Source organism: Scophthalmus maximus, chromosome 19 (assembly GCF_022379125.1).
Source record: "Scophthalmus maximus strain ysfricsl-2021 chromosome 19, ASM2237912v1, whole genome shotgun sequence".
Classification (NCBI taxonomy): domain Eukaryota; kingdom Metazoa; phylum Chordata; class Actinopteri; order Pleuronectiformes; family Scophthalmidae; genus Scophthalmus; species Scophthalmus maximus.
In genome coordinates, this window is record NC_061533.1 from 10,487,281 (window position 1) to 10,503,414 (window position 16,134).

Sequence of the window (16,134 nt, forward strand, 5' to 3'; positions counted from 1 at the left end):
ACTTGGCAGACATGTTCAGAGTGGCAAGACAATATGTCCGATATGTGTCTTTTGTCCAATTGTGTCAAAATGGCTCCATAGCGCCCCCTACAAAACTTAAAAGTCAATTATCCCACCTTTAAATTTGACGTAGAAGAACCAAATTCGGTGGGCTCATGTACCTCCCGACGACCTACGAAAAAGCCTCTTGGAGCAATTAGCTCCGCCCAACCGGAAGTCCGCCATTTTGATTTTACCTTGGCGTAAGGGGCGAACGGAAGGCCTCGTACTTTCGCGAACTCCTCCTAGGCGGTTCATGGGATCCGCCTCAAACTTGGGCAACGCGTAGAGGAGGCCTTCCGGATCAAACGATATCAAAAGATTTTGTCTAAATCGAAAGGCGTGGCCGCGGTGAAGCGTGATTCGCCATGAACAGGAAGTTGCTCCAAATCAAAGGTACATGGTCTAATCTGATCCAAACTTCTCAGGCATGATAACAGTCCCGCCCTGAAAACATCTTCATGTCAATATTGGACATAAGTCATAGCGCCACCTAATGGTGATAGGAAGTTTGAAATTCTTCTTTTATGTCCTCTGCCTCGCAGGTTCACTGGAGCAACCTCAAATTTGGTCAGCTTAGTTGTGAGACATGGCTGATATGATACTTTGAAAATTTTGACCATGTGTCAAACGCTGTTGCCATGGTGACGCCCTGTTCGCCATCAAATACGTTACATATTTGAGGCACTTATGATAATTTGTTTGTCACGAAACTTGGCAGACATGTTCAGAGTGGCAAGACAATATGTCCGATATGTGTCTTTTGTCCAATTGTGTCAAAATGGCTCCATAGCGCCCCCTACAAAACTTAAAAGTCAATTATCGCACCTTTAAATTTGACGTAGAAGAACTAAATTCGGTCGGCTCATGTACCTCTCGACGACCTACCAAAAAGCTGCTTGGAGCAATTAGCTCCGCCCAACCGGAAGTCAGCCATTTCGGATTTTACCTTGGTGTAAGCAGTGAACGGAAGGTGACGTACTTTGACGAACTCCTCCTAGGCGGTTATTCGGATCCGCCTCAAACTTGGGCAACGCGTAGAGGAGGCCTTCCGGATCAAACGATATCAAAAGATTTACTCCACATCGAAAGGCGTGGCCGCGGTGAGGCGTGATTCACCATGAACAGGAAGTTGCTCCAAATCAAAGCTACATGGTCTAATCTGATCCAAACTTCTCAGGCGTGATAACAGTCCCACCCTAAACACATCTACATGTCAATATTGGACATAAGTCATAGCGCCACCTAATGGTGATAGGAAGTTTGAAATTCTTCTTTTACGTCCTCTGCCTCGCAGGTTCACTGGAGAAACCTCAAATTTGGTCAGCTTAGTTGTGAGACATGGCTGATATTGTACTGTGAAATTTTTGACCATATGTCAAACGCTGTTGCCATGGTGACGCCCTGTTCGCCATCAAATACGTTACATATTTGAGGCACTTATGATGCTTTGTTTCTCATGAAACTTGGCAGACATGTTCAGAGTGGCAAGACAATATGTCTGATATGTGTCTTTTGTCCAATTGTGTTAAAATGGCTCCATAGCGCCCCCTACAACATTTCAAAGTCAATTCTAACGCCTTTAAATTTGACTTATAAGAACCAAATTCGGTCGGCTCATGTACCTCCCGACGACCTACCAAAAAGCCTCTTGGAGCAATTAGCTCCGCCCAACCGGAAGTCAGCCATTTTGGATTTTACCTTGGGGTAAGCAGTGAACGAAAGGCGACGCACTTTGACGAACTCCTCCTACGGGACACGGGTAAGGGAATTTTCCACTTCGTGGCTGAGAATGAATGGGCATTTTCCTGCCATTGGTCAAAGGTCATCACAATGGACTTGCGTCTCTGTTAGGGTGTCATATGGCTGTGACTAAGATCACGAATTGGACGCAAAGTGTGCTGAAGCCACTGCGCCTGTCGGTGGCGCTATCACTCCTTTCTGGGCTGGAGGGGGGGGCCCCGGGTATTGCCGTTGGACACAGGGGCCCCTACCACTTCCCTAACTCGTACACCTGTCCAACTGATGGACCTTTTTGTCCACTTCATTCACTTTGTAAATTTTTGGGTGTCCGCTTCGTGGTACATTTGTCGACATCGCAGAACTTGTCATGGTAGTACAGTACGGTACAGTAAATATGTCCAATCGGAGGAATATTTGTCCACTCTGGGTAAATGGCCCCCTTTTGCCCAAAACTCGCTTGCCGACTCTGGGGCGGGGTACCAGGGGCCCCCGGGGCCCCCGGGGCCCCCGGGGCCCCCGGGGCCCCCGGGGGCCAAATGTCCAATTAGCCCAGAACTCACTTGCCGACATCGGGGGGGAGAGGCCTGAGGGGGGCCCAGGAGTACCAGGGGCCCCCGGGGGCCAAAAGTCCAATTAGCCCAGAACTCACTTGCCGACATCGGGGGGAGAGGCCTGAGGGGGGCCTGGGAGTACCAGGGGCCCCCGGGGGCCAAAAGTCCAATTAGCCCAGAACTCACTTGCCGACACCGGGGGCTTTGGCACAAGGGGCCCCCGGGGGAGTCCAATCGGCCCAAAACTCACTTGCCGACTTTGGGAGGAGGGCCCGAGGGGTGCCGGGGGGTAACCCAGGGGTACCAGGGGCCCCGGGGGCCCCAGGGGTACAAGGGGCCCCCAGGGGGTACCTGGGGGCCCCTGGGGTAGGTTGCACTTCCACCGAGTGGACATGTTCCCCCCACTGAGGAGGACTGTGCTGGCCGGGTGGAAGAGACCACCTTGCCTTTGTCCAGTTGGAATACCCTGACCTCAGCTCTAAGGTATTTTGAAGTGTACGTACACTTCGCCGCCTATTTTTAGGACCCCCGGGGAGCCGGGCAAGGGGAGGTTGGGGACGTCCACTCCGCGACATGGGCCGCTTCTTGCCACTGGACGGTTTCCGGAGCCCGCTTCCCTAGGGTGGGGAAGAGAAATCGTCGCGTCCCGACCGGCCGTCGCGAGACCCGGCGAACGCGTGGAGAGCGGCTGCCGGCGCGTCCCCGACGGCAAGAGTGCGAGGGCCCGATCATCGCTGCTCGCAGCTTTAATTATTCTTATTATTCTTATTATTCTTATTCAGCATCGTTCACTCACTTTTCAGGCCTTTCCCATATACGAAAACGACTGAAACTTGGCACACACGTTAAGAAGTGCTCCCGCTACTCAGGCCCAGAGGCCCGGCACTGGGTGTGGCCCAGGGGCTCCACAGCGCCCCCTGGAAAAATCAGCAGGTATAGGAAAAAAAAATTTGGCATATCCTACATAATTGAAATTTGGGAGGCAGATACATCTTGTCGGACCTGACAAAAAACCTCTTGGCAAAATTTCCTATGACCAACAGGAAGTCGGCCATTTTGTTTCAAAATCCATATTTCACATGCCATATTTTAATGAACTACTCCTACAAATTTCACATGAGCAACTTCAAATTTGTTGTGTGTCATCTAAAGACCCATGGGATGAAACAATATCAAAAGCTTGAGTGTACGTCAGAGGCCCATGCTGTGACGGCTTGGCGAAAATTTGGCGAATTTCGATCCCTCGCCATGAAAACGGAAGTCGCTCGTAATCGAAGGTACATGCTCCGAACGAACCCAAACTTCTCAAGCATGATAACAATCTCGCCCTGAACAGATTGCCATGTCAATATTGGACATAGGTCATAGCGCCACCTACTGGCAACAGGAAGTAACATGTGTGTACACTTTTACGCCCTCTGTCTTATAGGTTGACCACATCATCATCAAATTTGGTCAGCTAAGTTGTAAGAAGTTGCTGACGTGGTACTATGAAATTTGTGACCATGTGTCAAACGCTGTCACCATGGTGACGCCTTGTTCGCCATAAAATACGAATACATATTTGAGGCACTTATGATGCTTTGTTTGTCACGAAACTTGGCAGACATGTTCAGAGTGGCAAAGCGATATGTCCGATATGTGTCTTTTGTCCAATTGTGTCAAAATGGCTCCATAGCGCCCCCTAGAACACTTAAAAGTCAATTTTAACACCTTCAAATTTGACATAGAAGAACCAAATTCGGTCGGCTCATGTACCTTCCGACGACCTACCAAAAAGCCTCTTGGAGCAATTAGCTCCGCCCAACCGGAAGTCAGCCATTTTGGATTTTACCTTGGCGTAGGTGGCGAACGGAAGGCGAAGTACTTTGACGAACTCCTCCTAGGCGGTTATTCGGATCCGCCTCAAACATTAGCAACGCGTAGAGGAGGCCTTCCGGATCAAACGATATCAAAAGATTTAGTCCACATCGAAAGGCGTGGCCGCGGTGAAGCGTGATTCGCCATGAACAGGAAGTTGCTCCAAATCAAAGCTACATGGTCTAATCTGATCCAAACTTCTCAGGCATGATAACAGTCCTGCCCTAAACACATCTACATGTCAATATTGGACATAAGTCATAGCGCCACCTGATGGTAACAGGAAGTTTGAAATTGTACTTTTACGTCCTCTGCCTGGCAGGTTCACTGGAGAAAACTCAAATTCGGTCGACTTAGCTGTGAGACAAGGCTGATATTGTATTGTGAAAGTTTTGACCGTGTGTCAACCGTAAGTCAACCTTTTTGATGTTTCGACCTGAAGTCTGTCGGTGCCACGAACTGAACCCGCTAGGAAGACAGCATTTTCAAAGTGAGGACACGGAGAAGAGAAATCGGCGCGTCCCGACCGGCCGTCGCGAGACCCGGCGGACGCGTGGAGAGAGGCTGCCGGCGCGTCCCCGACGGCAAGAGTGCGAGGGCCCGATCATCGCTGCTCGCAGCTTTAATATGAACTTGTTTTCGATAACGACATTGTCTTTGTTGTTAAAAGCAATTTTGTAGGCGAATGCTTTGCCCCAGAGCCACTGTACACACACACTGTTGGCAAGAAAAAATCAGCTAAATTTACAGTTCAGTAAGAAAACAAAATACTTAAATGTGCAGAATTTGTCACTTACACTGCATAAAAAAGAATATGATGATAAACCATGCAACATGCCTGATGGTTGAGGCAACATATGCATGCAAGTGTGTGTATGTGAGTAGATATTAATTGCCATGCTGACTGATGTGGTCCGTCAACGTAGAAACTTCCAGAGAGGACTTTGGATAATAATTATCTGGTAATTGGGTTTTTGCAAAGATAAACGTTGTTGCTGACTGATGGGGAAAACAAAATTATTTGCATGTTCAGTTTATTTACAGCCTGTGCTTGTCTGTGTACACATAAATATGCATTGTGCTCAAAGCACTTCTCTATCGTTTTGTGAGTGTGCACTGGGGGCGAATACAAACACTGAACACACACAAGTACACAAGGTCAAGGGAAGGAGAATACACTCACACAAAAAATAATGAACTGAAGGCACCGGAAATTTATAAAAACTCATTTCTGAGGGGGAAAAAAGCACACAATCCTTGACCTATGGAGGACATGAAATGAAGTGTGCAGCAGCTGACTGCATGACATCAAAGGGCATTGCACACAGACACACACAGACACACACACGCGCGCAGATATGACTATGCACTCGAAAGAACACACTCACACATGTACAAACAGCAAGAAATTCTGTAATTAAAGACCAGTTTAGTGTTGTGGTACAAAAAAATGTTTGAAGACGGCCGCATTTCTCTAAATGAGAATGTACTTCTGCCACTGTAGGTTATTTGCAATCATCGAATGTCTCACAGTGAACGTATCATACATATGCTCTATTTCCTTAAAGGGGAATTTTCCATGAATGCAATCCATGAATTATTTTGAGAACACAAGAATGGCGTGACTGTAAGGAACGAAGTTGAGCTCAAGGCTCAATGATGGAAGCTCCCCACAAGACAAAAAAATCTAAATGTTTTACGGGATCCAGAGAAACAGACCATGTCTGAGTATCCATCAGCTGCTTGGTATATACTTGTTGTAGTAGATATTATTTCTGTATCCAAATGTTCTGTCCTTCCCACAGGATAGAGGAGGGGCATGAGAGGATAGGTCTTGCAGGAGCTCTAAGCTCTTCAACTTTTTTCGGGAGATATTGAACTCAAAACGTAGGAGTGATCAGAAAGTACAGATGCAAAAGATTAGATCCAGATTAATATTCATTTTTATTGTATTCATACAATACAGATTTGAGAGGACATTTTCTTTCTGTCCGTTTTTCTAATACATACTTTCTTTCTGCCGTGGTGTGAAATATAAGCAGATGGACAGAAGTATTTAGTAATTTGTCGAAATAATCTCTAAATAGTCCGTGCTGTCTGCCAATGACTTCAAGAAAAGCTGCCAGTGTGTGTATTGGAATCTGGTATGGCATGTTGGAATACACAGATGGACAATGGGGATAAACCTGGCAGCACCAAAGTTTTGGTTGCAAGTTTGTTACACGGCAGTGAAATTGGTATAATTTGTGCTAATGGACTACAAAGGTGAAGCGACCTTGGCTAACCCCTATGTGGTTGTGTTATGCAGTTATCAACCATGTTTGGCAATTTACTGCGCACAAACGAGGCCTCCCCATCTTTGTAAAATCCACATTTATAGCTTCACACATCTTGATAAATGTCATCTCCACATTTGTATTTTTCACAGACAGTTCAAGTGTCTGCCAGTAGTGACTCATCAAATACACACATATACTGGAAATTAGTCAAATTATTGCCGGCGTTTTCACCACTATGTTATTTCAAATCCCAAATGATTTGATCCCTGTCTGGTTCACTTCAGGGTACATGCTGCAGGAGTTAGTGAAGTAGTGTCTAAATCCCCACTCTCAAATTTAAAGAAGTTAAACTCATCCCTATGGTAGCTTGATTAAAAATAACTCGAGGGGACGTTACAATGGAACTGTGCAAACTCAACCCTAAGGGAGACGATGCTATTTAGCATAATCGATGCCAATGGCATGTGCCATCCAGCGTGCATGCTTCTCCTCTTTGTTTATCGTAACAGTAGCCTACAAGTGCATGAAAAGACAGCAATTACTCTTTACACTTTGTATGATTTCTCTGCTAAGTAAAATTCTCATTAATCCATCCCTATAATTGTTCCCCAATAATCCATTTTATTGCTCTTGCATAGTGAGTGTATGCGTTTGTGGGTGTGTGTAAGTTATTTTCCTCTCACCTTGAAGACCAATTCGCCCATCAGTCCGTTCCACTGACCATCAGCCTGCATGCTTCCGTATTTATGGTCTGGAGCGACGTAGATCTCATACTTAAAGCCCAGGTAGTTGGACAGGGCGTCCAGGACATCGATAGAAAAGCCCTGGTACTTCTTTGGCTTCCCCAGGACGTTCTCTGACACCATTACAAACGGCTCCTCCTAGAAGGCAAAGATCAATCAGTGTGTCAGTGAGTCTGTCAAGCAGCCAATCAATACACCAGTCATTCAAGCATTAAATCACCCAATTACTTAAGTGGCCATTATACCACCGCACACACACACGCTCATGCTAACGGTAGGTAGAATGTATTTTGATGGTCTACATTCAACAAAAAGTAAAGTAGATAAAAAAAACAGCTTGGACAGTAAAATATATTAACATACACCAACATAAACAAAACATTTTTAAGAACTAAATATTTAACAGATTTTTTTAGTCTTGTTCTTTCTTAGAGACACACTGGGACCTTTGAAAGCTGCCTCACTGCCCCAACTTTCAATAGGCATTACCATGCATGTAGTTGCGTGCGAACGTGATGTCTCACTCCTTTGACATGACATATACACTGTATGTCACAGCCAGTAAGGAATCTATCTTACCCCTGAAGGTGCCATGTATGGGTCTCCTCTTTCACTAGTTCTAACAGCATGGGGGTGGGGGGGCGATTAAAAAAAATTGCTCAACAGTTTCACCGGAGATCAAAAATCCTGCAGAGAACCTCAAAGTTTAGCAGTAAATACATACAACAAGAACTGGGAGCTGCACCCAACTAAAGGCCATCATTGCTGTGCTATTTCTATGACCAGAAATAATTCTGCCTTGTGTTGTGGTTGAAGGCAACCCGGTCTCTGACATTGTACCAAAACAAATCCAACAAAATGCCCTTCTCAAATCTGTCCACCCTTTCTAAATTGGTTAAATGAAATGATTAAGCACCTTGTTTTGTGACTGTTTACTTGGGATTCCAGGTGCAAAACCCTACAGTTTGTTTTTTTTGGCTAGGATCCCAACGTTTAATAATTTGTTTAAATCATAACATATATAAGATTATGAAGTGAATTTATATGTTGAAAATCAATAGTTGCCCGATGCTTTTAAGGAGATTTGTTGATCGATATCACCATGGTATCTAAAACACAGCGCTGCGTCAAAGTTACAATACATCCAATAATGCTGACATTTTAGGGGATTCACTAAAACTTAAAAATAATAAATTGATCTTACTTTTATTCACTGTATTTTGATTGAGCCTTTCATGAACCTTCCTTTTAAGACCACCCCTCCCTCCCTCAACACCCACCCCCTTCTTCTTTAATAAATCCCAATTGATCAGTGAAATGTTTTAGGCCAATATGTCTTGCAGATTTATGAGAGCCTGTGTGTTATTGACTGGATACTGGCTGCACATTAAGTACACACACATACAAACACGTACACACACATGCAGGGGTAATGCTACACATTCACTTGGTGGTTTCTAATCCTTGCTAGCTGCTGTCATTCAATAAGCTATTAGGCAGTGAGTGGGGATGCATGCCAAGTCCCTCTCGCACCACAAGCATCCATCAATCAAGGCAGGAGCACCCACTAACAAACACATCCATACATACTGAATAACCCCCCAAAGTGCCACTGATTGCTAACCTTTGCTTGTATTTTTCTTTCATATTTTCAAATATACATCTAAGGTGAATGTTCACACTGAAAGCTAATTTCCAGGGTAAATCAGGCATCACCGACCTAGAAGGACCTCTTTTCAGAATTGTATTGGAACTGTTGAATGCAGCATTCTTGATATTTAGATATCTAGGTTTCATCAACAATTTTGCCAGCAAACACATGAGGGTGCAAAACCATGTACTCTCTATCTTAAGGTGGGGCAACAGGAGTCTTGAAGAATATAAGGAACTAAATCATAGTTAATCTGACTATCTTTTTTATACTGTATGTTTACCAAGAATAAAGGGAATAAGAATTATAAGAGCAGTCTTGTAGACACAGAAATCTGGGTTTTTAGAAAGTTAGGATTAGGACTAATTTGGTGTAACAATCATACTGTGAAACTTGAAATGTGTCTGATGTTTCGAATAATTCTGAAGCAAAAAAATAGGCCATAAATTAGCAGGAAATTACTTATATCTATGACAGCTGGTTACAGGAGTTGTTCCTGTTCCGATTTTTGAGAGTCATGTTATCTAAACAATTCCCATGGCTCGCAGGTTGATCTGGCTTTGAGCTGCCGGGCTCAGTCAATACTCAGTCAATTATTTCCAGACTAATGGTGCTTTCACACCGATTGTTTGTGTTTCCTCGCGTGAGTCTGTGAATTCGGGAGAGTCTTGATGCTCATTGGGCTTCTTAACCACGCATCATGCAGACATTTTAGTAAAGTTCAAATATTTAAACTCGAGCGAGTGAAGTGAATGATGTGAATTCTGTGACTTTGCGTCATTCTGTTACTCGAAGTTTGCGCCCACTAGTGTCTTTGCATTGACTTTGTATGCAATCTCATCACGTGAAAGATTCGCCCCTAATTAAATCTAGTAGTCTTTGTAAAGCTTTTTACACTCGATTTACTGTCTCTATTGTTATTTTGTAGCCCCTTCTTTTCTCCTGCCAATCACCAGCTGTGATACACACCATTTTACCAAAACACAAGTCCAGGGCGCCATGTCATTTTTCCATCGTTCCATCCATCCAACCTAAAATACCACTTGTCATTCTTGCAAGATTATTTCACATTAATATTCAGCAACTCTTTCCTCCATTTCCTCTTCCTCTTTCCGATATCGCTCCCATTTCTCAGTCCCATCCCCTATCCCCTTTCTTTCCTTTGGCACACGTTTATTCCCCTGTTTCCTCTTGACTAGAAGTACCGCATGTGGTCTCTGTGCTGCTTGGGTGTTTTTTGGAGATATGACTTGTGGAAGGAACAGCAATTTTCCACAAAGACTAATGACATCTGAAGAGCCCTCTGAGGGGAATGCTGGAAATGACAGAGTCATGTGGGATTTGCACCATGATGAGCATTTTCAAAACACTCTATTGATTTGTTTGGGAAATTGGTGAAAAATGCATTTTGAAAAGCCTTGCCAGCCTCTGCAAGAGATTAGATTTCATATCGTTATGAAAATAAATTTTCCCTTGGTCTTGGTCTTGGTGTTTTAATAAAGGTGGGTTTGAATATGGATCATGAAACAAGACAAGCAGTACTGATTGGGACTCAATAACTCAATAGTGACTTGTGATAGTGTACCACAGGTCTGTCTTCATCCCGCCTTCCGACAACTCGGGTCAAACATTTCCGTAAACTGGAACACAATAGAGCAAGTACAACTTTGTCTGACACTCTCAGGTGTATAGTCTATTTTGTTGGCTCACCTTGACCTGGGCTTGCCTAAAGTTGGAGCAGAGCCACAATAAAGTTGAATCTCAATCTCAATCTCAATTGAGTCCATTAGTAATCATCAAGCACTACAGTGCAATATTGGCATCAAGGACAAGGGGGGTTTAAGCTTGGACAGACCATGCCCACGGACTGTTAAGTACCTCAAGGAATTCCATTCATACTGGGCAAATTTACAGTTCACAGTTCACATCTATACATCCAATGCCAACATTCACTCCCAGTGCACGTTTGACTAAACGCAGGATTGTAATCAATGTTGTGTCTTTTATGACCTCCATGACCTTTGACAACATGTTTGCACATGTAAATATCATCTCATCCGGCTAAATGTCAAAGGAACATACCAACATTGATCATCATTATGAATCATTAACAATCATCAAAACACCTTGTATGTAATTCCATTTGTTGAGTACATTTACCTTATCGTCATCAAAAGTAAAACTTTAGGCTCATTTGGGGCAAACGGTATCATTGCTCTTTCATTAACTCCAAAAATGTGAACTCAAGATAAAAAAGGGACATCTTATGCCTGTGGCTGCATATTTGGGCTGCCGTAGCGATACTCACAGCTTGCTACTCATAAATTGAGGAGCACCAGGGAAATGGTGGTGCACCCTCGAAAAATTAAGGAGCAAGGAATATGATGAAAACATAAAAACTCAGCTGCTTAGATGAAACACACTAAATTAGGAACATATGCAAGTTACAGAATGGTGACTTTACAGGCTGTGTCTGAGTCTTACATCTAAAGAATATCAAGTTCCTGTCAAAGGCGCATTGCAACCGCTAAAACACGCAAATCAAATTCCCAGTGCAAAAATATTAATTGTGGCCAGAAGGGCTACACTACTAAACCCTCTGTATGACCATTGATAATTATAATGATGTAGCCATGCCTTGGTAACATCCATTTAATAATCAATACCATCCCTGCTAATCGATGGCACTGACTTAGAGTCTTTTGCCCTAATAGGGGTATGATCTCATCATCAATTGACTAATCAATAACTATTCATCAATCTGGCAAATAGAAAAGAATGCACATGTCCTCTTGCAGGTTAACGTGTGCGTGTGCAAACATACTGTTTGCTTCGATGTGTTTCAGGGCAAAAGTCACTGCATGGTAGTATATGAGACCAGTGCACCTTCCAGACAGAAAATGTTTATATCAGACGAGAAGAACATTCAGAACAATCTGAAACCCTAGAATGCCCTCCAACCATTCTCACATAAAAAGAAAGCAATACATCCAGGCAGCACCCTGGACATTTCACACCTTTTCTATTTATGTCTGTCAGTCATCTTGGGTAACACACACACACACACACACACACACACACACACACACACACACACACACACACACACACACACACACACACACACACACACACACACACACACACACACACACACACACACACACACACACACACACACACGCACGCACAACCCGATGAAGAGAACATGAATGGTAGAGGAGCAACACAACATGAAACATAAATCTGCATTTACAGTACACCTATAGGGGCCAACCTACACCCGTGATGGGAAGCAGCTGCTATTCAAAAACACAATTCATATTATTTTTTCCCCTTCAAGGATGATACAAATCAAAGAGTGGAAAGGAAAATTTGAGAGAGACAAAGGGATAGCCTCAAAGATGTCCAGCATTATCTCTTTCTTCTCTGCTTCTCACTTCAAAGAAGGGGTATGAAGAATTTACAGAAGTGAATCTTTAAAGCACTCATGGGATGTACTCAAATCGATGCTGCAGGCGAGACAGACAGAGCTGGAGTCTTACTATCATCAAGACCCCAACGGCCTCTATCATCTAGCTTTCAAATGTCAAAATGGAAGCTAATGAAATGATGATGGCTCAGTCCATTAGTAAGCTCACCTTGTTACAGTTTCATTGTGTTTTGCCCTCTCTGACTCCCCTCAATACTTCACAAATGTTTGTTCGCCGCTTTCATTCCCTCACACAAGCCCTCAATCGGTTTCTCTCTACATCGCTACAGAGACAGAGTTGAATGATGAGCAGAAAGCTCAGACAACAGGCCAAATTTGCAACGGAGCAAATCACACAGTAAATAAAAATAAATGAATGAACAAATCAAAATGTGCGCGTGAAGACACTGGCCAGCAATACTCACCAAAACAGTGACAACTCGTAGCACCACTCCTCTCATGTTATTTTCCAATTTCCTGTCCGTCAGCGTGCCGTTCAAGCCATGGACCGGGTCCCACATCGCCAGCTGCAATGTGCATACAAAGAAACACACAGAGAGACGTTAATGTTAGATTCACAGGACTTGGACACCTAGTTGGGTTAAAAAAAAAGAAAAAAGGACATGCATATAATTAAAACAAATAAAACAAAAATAGTAAAAACTGTATAATTTGGACCACAAGGTAAAACTTATTGAACAAAGACAGAAACAGACAGAAATGCATTAGTATTATTTTGGCTTATACATTTTCAATCGTCTCCCCCATTCATATGTACAGTTCCCTCAATTTATGTTTCTGAACAAACTAAGTCTCCTCCCTGATGCACTGTGTACTTAAATGGTGAAGAAAATGAGGAGTTTTAAGATTCTGACCCAGACTCTAATGTCCATCAAATTCCATCATCAACTTTTCCCTGCAACAAAAATATTTAAGTCCCGAACAAAACATTCTTCATCTATGTGCCTCCTTCTGATTTCAATAAAACATTTTTTTTAGCTTCAAAGATCAAACTAGCCTGGTTTGCCTGTAGATGCAAGAGAGAGAGAGAGAGAGAAGGAGGGAGGGAGGCAGTAGGGGGTGAAAAAAAAGAAGTGATTTAGCAATCTGCAATCCAAAATTGAACAGCATGAACTGTGCATAGAAGGAAAACACAAAAACACCAGAGAAGCAGAGAGCATGCAGCCGTCAGTAACTGTTGAATGTCAAATTCTGATCCATTCCCTTTGGGGATCAATACTTAAAGTAAAGCTTAGCCGAACCGGTGTCTTTATTATGAACTGCTATTTAGTTAACATCTCTAATGCTATTTGAAGTATTGTTGACAGAATCGAAGACAACAAATGAACTCGCTCCGCTGGTAAAATGACTTTTCCTTGTTGTCGTCAAGAGCACATTTCTGCATTAGAAACCATACAGTTATCTTATGAACTATTGACGACCAGTTTGCTTTTCACCACTTTTCATATATCCATAGACATGTCATGTTTAATTATAGGCCCTATAAACCAATAGCAGCCCCGTCCATGTGTTTTTACTTGTTTTGCCTGGTTCGACTTCTTCTCTGGCCTTTGTGGGTGTGTTTGATTGACATTTTCATCTTCGTAACTCTCTCTTAACTCTCTAATTCAGACAACTTATAGCATTTTGCATTGAATGCATTGAATTTGGTTACTTCGATAAAGGCTCACATAGCAATCTGACAATCCCAGTGTAGATGTGCATGGCCTTTACAAAATGTATGTACAAAACAGAGTATTATTGTCCTTAAAGCCATTGAATTACTTGATTAGGCCTCTTCTCGGTTCTTAGAAATGGATAGTCAGTTTGACTGACATCGCTCCGGTTATCTTTGTTGTACCTGTTGGGGTGTGAAATGTCATAACTTCATAACTCTTATGAGTACAAAGAGTTCATTGACACACAATTCCCTACAGAGTTCCGTCTTCAACCTTCATCAACAAAGTTCTCATTAGCCAGAATTTGTCAAATCCCAATGCGAGAATGTGCAGGGAGCTGTTTCACAGAACTATTATAATTACCATTACACCATTGGTGTGATTTCAAAAGAGTAGAAATCACTGATAAGGTGCCTGTGTGGCTGCATTTATGTAACTAAGACATGTCATCCTTGTTTGCAGCCTGGAGGGGGAGATGTGGAGCTAGAGTATGGGTTTGACTCCTGTCCCACACACATCACAATCTGCATCCCTGATTTCTGTTCTCTCTCCATTTTGCATTCAAAAAACAGAGGCATTTGTAATTTTCTGTTCCTCTGAAGATGAGCCAACTAACTTATTTTACAACACACATACAAAAATAGTGCTACAGAGTTCTTTTTGCTTCAATCCCAATATCAGCCCTTGATTATAGTGTGGGAATGTGTGTTTGTGTGTGTGTGTCTGTAAGTCTACCTGTAACCCTTGCCGATTATCTCAGTGTATATATGTGCAGTGTATGTATGTGTGTGCCAAAACTCATGAACAGATATGGGTAAGGGGCGCATGTAAGGTCAATAAGATGCACATGGGATCACAAACAGGGAACAGACAGGACACACATGAGAGGGCAAGAGATAGAGAGAAGAGATGAGAGAGAAGAGAGCAAGACGGGGGTGATGGGGAGCATATGGCAGATAAACAAGATACTGGAACGTGGTGAGCAGAGATGATGAGAGACATTGTAAAATATACATTCACAGTGCAGTAGTACTCTAAGTGCTTGTAGAAACACGACTGTTTATAATCTGTTAAACATCAGCTGTGCAGCCACATGCCACCATGAGAGGCCGATAGCGCAGGGGGGGACTTCAACTTCCCATTCCCACCTGAGCACACCTCCAGGAAAATACAAATCCAGGAAACAGCACATGTACAGTAACTCAAAAACATCCAAATGGAAACGGCTATGTGGTTGTAAGTTGTAGATGTTGTACAGTACATGAAAAAAGAAAAATGACACCGCAAAGCAGTCAGCCTCAATTGTTTACTCATACATAACTCTGACAGGTGTGAATCTCTGGCACCACTGCCATAATATTGTTTTTCACAATATGACACTTTGTCCTCACCAGAACACAGTAGCACACTGCACATGCCTTATTAGCACAGATGTCCACACGCGCACACAAAACAAGAGAACCCAAAAGACCACTACAGTGGTCTCTAACGGCTGCATGTTCGTACCATTTATCAGACAAAATAAAAACCCATCTGTTTGCACTTTGAGACTGTGAAAAGAGATATATGAATAATATAAAAATTCAGCAATGTCCGTCCTGCAGTGGCCCTTAATGAAGGTGGTTTCCCACGGTGATTAAACATGAGCCAATAAGATGAGGAGAAACATCGAAGGGGCAGTAAATCGCGGGAGGGCCAATCAATCAAGGCCAGAGTGGCTCCGTTAGCAACCTCGTAGCAAACACGTGACTTGATCACTCAGTCACCCACACGGACGACTGACCGTGATATATTGAGTCTTTTCAATGGTACGATTCAATGGCTAAATTAGTCACTTTCAGCCGACAGAGTCTCTTCAAGTACAATATCGTTAGGTGAGATTCAGATGGATTCACCATTGCCTCTATTGGTGATAGCATGGATCATTCTAATAATCAGTTTGCAAACAAATCTCTGTTAATATTCACTGCCATTTCTTAAGTAATCAGTTGAACAGTGTGAGCGCCTGGTTCTCTCATGTTGTGATGTTCACCGTCGTAAAGCTGCACTAAATTTCTTCCATTAGTAAGGTGCATGCGTCCGTGTACTCTATCTCTGCTATGATTGTGGTGAATAAA

The 16,134-nt window shown here is 43.2% G+C and overlaps 1 protein-coding gene across 3 annotated transcripts in view; it reads right to left on the minus strand.

Annotated features, from left to right (window-relative positions):
* grid2 (glutamate receptor, ionotropic, delta 2) overlaps positions 1 to 16,134 on the minus strand; it is a 434,177-nt gene that overhangs the window by 93,372 nt on the left and 324,671 nt on the right. For all 3 annotated transcript variants that reach the window (XM_035639568.2, XM_035639565.2, XM_035639566.2), the window contains exons 9-10: positions 12,764 to 12,865; positions 7,156 to 7,353 (exon numbers count right to left, since the gene is read on the minus strand). In XM_035639568.2, coding sequence (XP_035495461.1) covers positions 7,156 to 7,353; positions 12,764 to 12,865 — 300 coding nt within the window. The remainder of the gene's footprint in view (positions 1 to 7,155; positions 7,354 to 12,763; positions 12,866 to 16,134) is intronic.